General features: G+C 33.1%; 1 protein-coding gene across 1 annotated transcript in view; it reads right to left on the reverse strand.

Annotated features, from left to right (window-relative positions):
* Positions 1-820: 820 nt before the first annotated feature.
* Positions 821-7,400, reverse strand: part of LOC306842628 (somatolactin-like) — a gene marked incomplete at its 5' end in the record, with an annotated part of 28,111 nt that continues 21,531 nt past the window's right edge. The window contains 5 exons of the mRNA XM_079373589.1: positions 821-1,697; positions 1,768-1,947; positions 4,570-4,683; positions 6,580-6,762; positions 7,146-7,217. Coding sequence (XP_079229715.1) covers positions 1,494-1,697; positions 1,768-1,947; positions 4,570-4,683; positions 6,580-6,762; positions 7,146-7,217 — 753 coding nt within the window. The 3' untranslated portion in view covers positions 821-1,493. The remainder of the gene's footprint in view (positions 1,698-1,767; positions 1,948-4,569; positions 4,684-6,579; positions 6,763-7,145; positions 7,218-7,400) is intronic.

Consider the following 7,400-nt stretch of genomic DNA (forward strand, 5'->3'; position numbering starts at 1 on the left):
GGATTGTGTCCGAAAAAGAAAGAAATAATTAATAAATAAAATGTATTTCATACCACTGATAAATGATTAAATGCTTTCTGATAAATGCAAGGACAAATCCGAATCCTTTCTCAAATGATGATTAATATGACAAAATCAAGCTGTCAAAAATGACCAGTTTGTTCCTGAATCTGCGATTTATCGGTTGAGCCTTTGTAACAAACATTATAAATGTTTTAAAACTTCATAACTATGACCATGAATTTAAAAATAAGTGTGTGAGAGTTTTTTTTGCAAAGGCTTTGAGAAAAGTGAGGATGAGCTGACGTGATGTTTCCATGACAGGGATCATGAGGACGACGCGAGTCTTGCTTGGGCTCCCAGATGGTCGTCTCTTGTGATTGTTTTCTTTAATAACACACTGCTACTGTTGCCAACGCGATGGCCGTTGGTTACAGACAGAGCTTTACAGAACCACTACCTCATTAACATTTTTAACAGGCCTGTTTGTTTATCTTTCCTACCCTCTGGTCATAATTATAACAGACAATTAACCCTCAGAAAAAGGGCATAACAGTGAGGGAGCCAAACTATTAAACCATGATTCACTAACTCTAGTCATATTCACCTCATCCTGTCTAGATGGAAAATTACTGCCGGATAATTTGACCACAACTCTGGAGGATAAGATCAATTTACTTCTATATAATTCAGAGACTTGTTTTCATAGATTGCATGTTTTTTTTTATGTATCTTATGTTGTGTTTCTACTCAGATGCATGTATCTTATTTCAAGGATTTTTTCAAGGAGATTTTAGATAGATAGATACACACAGAGAGAAAGTATTATATGCCTCTTTTTATTTATATATTTAAGTAGAATTTGACAAAGATAAAGAAAAAATCTGCATATGCACAAATCATCTTTCTTTTTTTTTTTACAGACACACTTTACATTATTCAATCATTCTGCTCTTATTCTTTGGCCGTCCAGTAGTTATATTTTTATCTTGTTTCATATCTCATGTAAATTTCCACCATGTTCATCCATAAAATAAAGCTTTTACTCTCATAGAACAAATCCCTCAGCCCACACCACACACACACACACACACACACAGACTGGAAACATTTACAATCTGCTTTGTGGCTTCATTAGCATATTTCTGTATCAAGAGCTTTTTCATCTAACTAATACAAAGTTGAAACCATCTCCACTATAAGAAAAAACAAAACAAAAAAAACATGCCTGCCAACACACCAGAGACCTGGAGAGACATTGAAAGACTATGTGGAGTCGCATACAATCTCAAGTTCGGAAGAGAAAGGAGGAAATCAATAGTGCAGATGTGTGTGAGAGCGGTGTGAATCTTCATCTGTTCCTTTCACTTTACACTAAAAAAAGCCATTTTCACACTTAGGGATTTCCTTTAACTAGGGTAACTATTGCCAATTCAACAAGCACTTTCCATTCTTCAAAATGAAGCTTTTTCCGTTTTATATAAGTTGCATGTTTAGTAGGAAAGACAGCTGAGCTTGTTGCTCTGACGGCACTTGAGTAGCTTGAGGAAGGTCTCCATCTTGTGGGCGTCCTTCTTGAAGCAGATGAGAAGGTTGTAGTCCCTGAGGACGGACTCCGGGATCTCTGGGGACGGTTCATCGTATGGGGTCAGCGTGTGCTCGAAGATGGACGGCGTCAGAATCCCTTCATCCAGCATCTGCGGAGAAAGCGGAGTGAAATGCTGCTGGGCTCGGCTGCACCGTGAGACACTGTTATTATTGATTTACCTTGCGGATGAGGACCACCACCCCCTGCTCGAGGCTGAGCAGTTTATCAGACACCCACTTGGTCTTGTTCAGCAGAGCGTCGGGGGCGTCATCGTAACGATTAAGAGTAGTTTGCAGATAGATCAGGGGTTCCATCCACGACTGCACCAGCATCAGGACCGAGTGAAGCAGCCATTTATCCTGCATAAAACACACCGGGGGCGTGAAAGGGTTTCATGGTATCAACAATTCAATGTTCACTGATTTCTTTTTCTTTTCTTTTCTTTTTTGTTTTTTTTAAGAAAAGAGTTTGATATACTTGGACAACATACTGTAACTTTCAAAACTTCTTCTCCAGTCCAAAAGGAGCATTTATTACTAAGCTGTGAAAACGACTTGCTTGAACCTTCTGACTTGAGAAACATGAATACATTAACAGACACTCGCCCACATTTACACATCGACAAAGAATGTTTGGTGTTCAGAAACCATCCCACCAAGTCACCAAGATGAGTTGTTATTCCCAAACACCAGAAAACGATATACATAATTCCAGTTTGCATGCAACTGACAAAAGCTGATTATGTAAGCTTGACCTTAAAAGTTTGTGATGCACATTTCAGGATTTGATTTGCTCTCTTTTTAATGCAGACGAGGGTTATTATCACCAATTAAAACTACAACCATAAAAAATATGTAAATACAATAAAAATATATATTTTATATAATGCAATTAAAATAAGAAATATAATAGAACTTTTAAAGAATATAGAAATGTAATACAATTTAACAGAAATAAAATAAAATGTCTAATTTTGATTTATAGGTTAACGTCACATACTGAAATAAATAAAGCTAAAACAGAAATAAAAATGACCAAAAACTACATAAAAAAAATAATACAAGTAACAAAAACACACAACAAAATGTATTAAAAATAAAATTAATATATATAATAAAATTATCAAATGATGCTAAAATAGCACTGATTCTGACATCAAAAATAATCTGTTATTGAAAGATAAGGCATCAGCAACAATATTAGACCCGACAAGAAACCTTCAAGCCTCAATTTCACATGCGGAAAATGCATTTACACGCACAGGCGCATTTTCTAAAGGTCAGAGAAAATGTCACGGAAAAATAAAATATAAATTATATTTTTTAACTCGCATTTTACATGAATCTCAAGTATAAACAAATAAACTATTTATCAAATAAATAAATACTGACCCCATCTAAACGGACTAAACACTGTGAACACAGCAGTCAAGACTACAGCCTTCATAAATCAGCAAAGCTCTCGCTGAAGGCGAGGTTACAGAGGTAATCCATTTTCAGTGTTTTTGCAAGACGTTTTATGTACTGTAGCTCCAGATGAATTTCCGGAGACTGTAAAATGTCTAAATCAAATGGAAAGATGAATCTACTCTGGCTGTGTTCACTGGTTGTGTGACGAGACTCATTAACTCGTAAGAAACTAAAGCATTTTGCAGCGAATGTTAAAATCTATTTCAGCAGGTGGAAAAAAAAGATATATTGAAAAGAAAACAGCCTATTTGGAGACAGAGGCAATTTTGCTCTAAAGGAAGGTTAGTCTCTCAGTTGAAAGAGCTGTCACACACTAGTGCATTAGATGAACAAGACAGTTAAGAGCTCATTTGTTCAGAGCTGGAACACATGGCTCAGGTATCAGCTCTCAGTGCAAGCCTAACCTGTATTGAAATGCATGTATGGATGTGAATTCAATTACCTGTGGATGCTGTTTAAGAACATTAACCTGCATATTTTATTTTACCTGAAAAACTAAAATTGTAAGTTTTGCTCTCTGAAAAATGAATACATTTATCAAAATGTATTGGGTATTTTATATATATATATATATATATACACACACAGAGAAATCAGGATTATTTTTCTCACCCTACTGGCAGATTTTACTTCCTTCTTGTTTTAAAGAGGGAAAAAAATGGTTCATTTTGATGATTTTTTTTTCAGAATTTCAGGCATCAAGTCATTTTGCTTCTCAAGCAAATGTATCTTGTTTTAGGAATATTTCGATATTTGTACTGGAAAACAAGACAAAATCACTAAGTAAGAAAACCTTTTTTTTTTTTTTTGCATGTAAAAATAAAATAAAATAATATAAATAATACAATGAAAACAATAATAAAATCTAATAAAAATATTTTATTTTATGTTTTTTTTATTCCCCAGTCAAAATATCTGCCCCTATAATATAATTAATTAATTTAGCAGTTAACTAATTTGATTAACTTATTCTAAGCAAAATTGCACAAGATATACTGAATTAAGTTTATTTTTGTCGCCCCATTGGTTTAATTAATTATTTGTTCATTAATAATGGTTATGTCTTGTAAACTTCCCTACATATTCTTGGATTTATGTCTTAAAAAAAGCTCTTTGTTAACTGGGTGGGGGAAAAAAAGATGTTATCAAATCTTATATAAAATCTTAATTATCAAATGTTTTTTTAATTGATTTATTTTTGTTAACATGTTTACTGGAAAGCAAGGAAACAAACAAACAAAAGATTAAAGCATTATTTTTTCAATGTACTGTAGAGCTTAATACTTTGAAGTGTCACCATAAATCAAGATCCACAGAAACATAATCCACATTTCTTGCTCATATATATATATAAAAAATAAAAATACATTGCAAAATTAAAAAATGGCTTTGATTCCTGACCAACGAGCTAAAGCTGCTCTGGGAGAATGAACTCTCTCGAGTCAATAAGGCATCTCACTTTACAATGCTGGTTTGTGTTTCCAATATAAAATCAATGAAACATCTCCTCACCGAAATCTGCTGAACCTCACTCTTGGAGCCTGGGATGGGGAAGGGTTTGGTGTGGCACATGGTTCCTCCCTGATTCCTCAAAGCATGCAGAGGGTACGGGACAAACATCTGCTCCTGTAGGACACACGGGTCATGAAGATCAGGAAATCTTAGAGGAGTCTTGACTCTTTGTTTATGTGTTTTAGATGATGTCAATGTGTCATTTAGGCAGCTTTCACTAATTTAAGGTTTTCAGTGCAGTGCCAATAGTTCACACGAAAAATGACACACATATGTCTCTTCAGACGAACGACAGAAAAGCCTTCCTTATAAATGTGTGAATGGAGATTTGAAGTGAGAAATGAAATTATCCTCTGCATGTTTTCCCACTGTGAGGAGACAATCTATCTATGAATGGTGAAATAATCTAACAAAACTGATAGGCATCTCACAGTGTTTATAATGAGTCTGATTATTCATTAAGATTACAGTCTCATTAATTCAAAGTCATGCACACAGCTGGCAATAATGAGGCAAGGTTGATTAAATGAGACAGAATAATGACATTAAATGAAAGAAAACTTGCTATCAGTCTGGCTAATAATATCTCAGCTGATGAGATGAAATTAAATTCTTTATCTGATTTGATGTTTAATATTTCTTTAAAGAAAAGCAAGAGATTAAGCAACAGTTCACTATACTGTCAAAATTATAATACAACTTTATATGTAATAAATTATTTCACTGCAAAAAATTGATGCTTTTCCTCAGTATTTTTGCCTTGATTTCCAATATAAACATTCTTAAATCAAAATATATTTACTTGAGATGCAAAATGACTTTTTTTGATGAAAAATGTATAATATTAGTTAATGCCTAAATAAGAAAAATATCACTCACTGCACTTTTTTTTCTCTTAATTAAGATTATTTTTCTCACCCAATTGGCAGTTTTTTTTTTTTTTAGATTTAAAGTCACTTAATCTTTCTAGATTTTTTCAGAAAATATGACTTAATGTGACTCAATTTAGAAAAAAGAACAAACATATTTATTTTTAATTTTTTTTTTAGAAAACAAAATATGTTATTTTGCTTGTTATCAAGTAAATGTGTCTTGATTTAAGAATATAAAAAATATATATGTACTGGAAAACAATACAGAAAATACTAAGCAAGTCATTTTTGCAGTGTTCATGGATGCAGATACAAAGGAAAAATGGTAACACTTTACTATACGGTTCATTAGTTAACATTAGTAAACAGAAACTAAGAATGAACAATACTTCTAGAGAATTTATTAATCTTAGTTAATGTTAATTTCAGCATTTACTGATGCATTATTACAATCACAAGTTGTGTTTGTTAACATTAATTAATGCACTGTGAACTAACATAAATAAACAATGAAATATATATATATATATATATATATATATATATATATATATATATATATATATATATATATATATTTTTTTTTTTTTTTTTTTTTTTTTTTTAATTATAAACTCACTGAATTGTTTTTTGTTGTTGTTGTTGTAAATGTTTCTTGATTTAACAATGTTAAGATATTCAGACTTGAAAACAAAACAAAGATATATAAGAAAAAAAAAAAAAAAAACTTTTGCAATGAATTACATTTTTCCGGTACACTTTACAATAAGGTGTCATTTGTTACCATTAGTTAATGTATTAACTAACATGAACAAACAATGAACAATGCATTTATAACACTATTTATTAATCTTTGTTAATGAAAATATAGTTGATATATATATATATACATATATATATATAGTCTTGTTTTCCCTTTGAATTTATTTTCCTTGTCCTAATGGCAGATATTTGTCTTGTTTTAAGCATAAACTCACTTCATTTTGGTACATTTGTCAGAAAACTAGACTGATTATGTAATCTTGCTTCTCAAGTAAATGTATCTACTTAGATATTTGTCCTGGAAAACAAGACAAAAATACCGAGCAAGAAAATCAAAAACAAAGATCAGATAGACTGACAGAGATGGTTCACTCACAAAAAGAGTACAGGACTCTTCGGAGACGCGGTAGATGAGCTCTGCATGTTGGATGACGCGATCTAGAAGTTTCTCTTGAGAGATTGAAGTGCATTGGATGAGCGCTCCGTTCTCGTCTTTGCAGTCCAGAGGAACGGCGTGAGAAAGCCAGCACAGCCACAGAGACACACACCACAGCCAGGCCTGCAGAACTGAGGAAACACACACACACACGTGACCAGAGAAACACACCATAACTGACTCACTTCAGAGATTCACTTTGGCAACAAAACAGCTGAACTGTTAAGCTAATATCCTTAGAAATAGTTTTGTTCTTTGTAGAGATCACATATTTAATAAGCGAGCAATGTTTTCATTACGATGCTAACGCATTTCTTCCAGGCTTTAGCTGTAGGCAGATTTCCTTGCAAAGAGCAAATCAAAATCTGGAGTCAATGTACCTTTAACCCTGTTCATTTTGCACAGATTTGTCTATGATCAGTTGCCTGCGTTCGAGACAAACGCACTGGCTTTATATAGCAGTGATTGGTGAATATTCTCAGAGATCCATAGATTCATGAACTCACCTGCTCGAGTGTAAGAAGAGCCGTGGCCTTCTCCTCAAACACCTGCATATGCAGATGTCGTGACAGATACCTCTGAGAATACGAGAATGCCAATGAATGCATGAGTACAGTTAATAATAAGGCCACCCAAAATAATGCCGGTTTTATTAATGAATGGGAAGTTGCTAAAAATATAGCAGCCCAAGATAGAAGAAACTTATTTATAACTGAACTACAGTCAAGATGCTCAGTCCGTTTTTTTTTTTGTTTTTTTTT

The sequence above is a fragment of the Barbus barbus genome (genome assembly GCF_936440315.1).
Source record: "Barbus barbus genome assembly, chromosome: 23".
Classification (NCBI taxonomy): domain Eukaryota; kingdom Metazoa; phylum Chordata; class Actinopteri; order Cypriniformes; family Cyprinidae; genus Barbus; species Barbus barbus.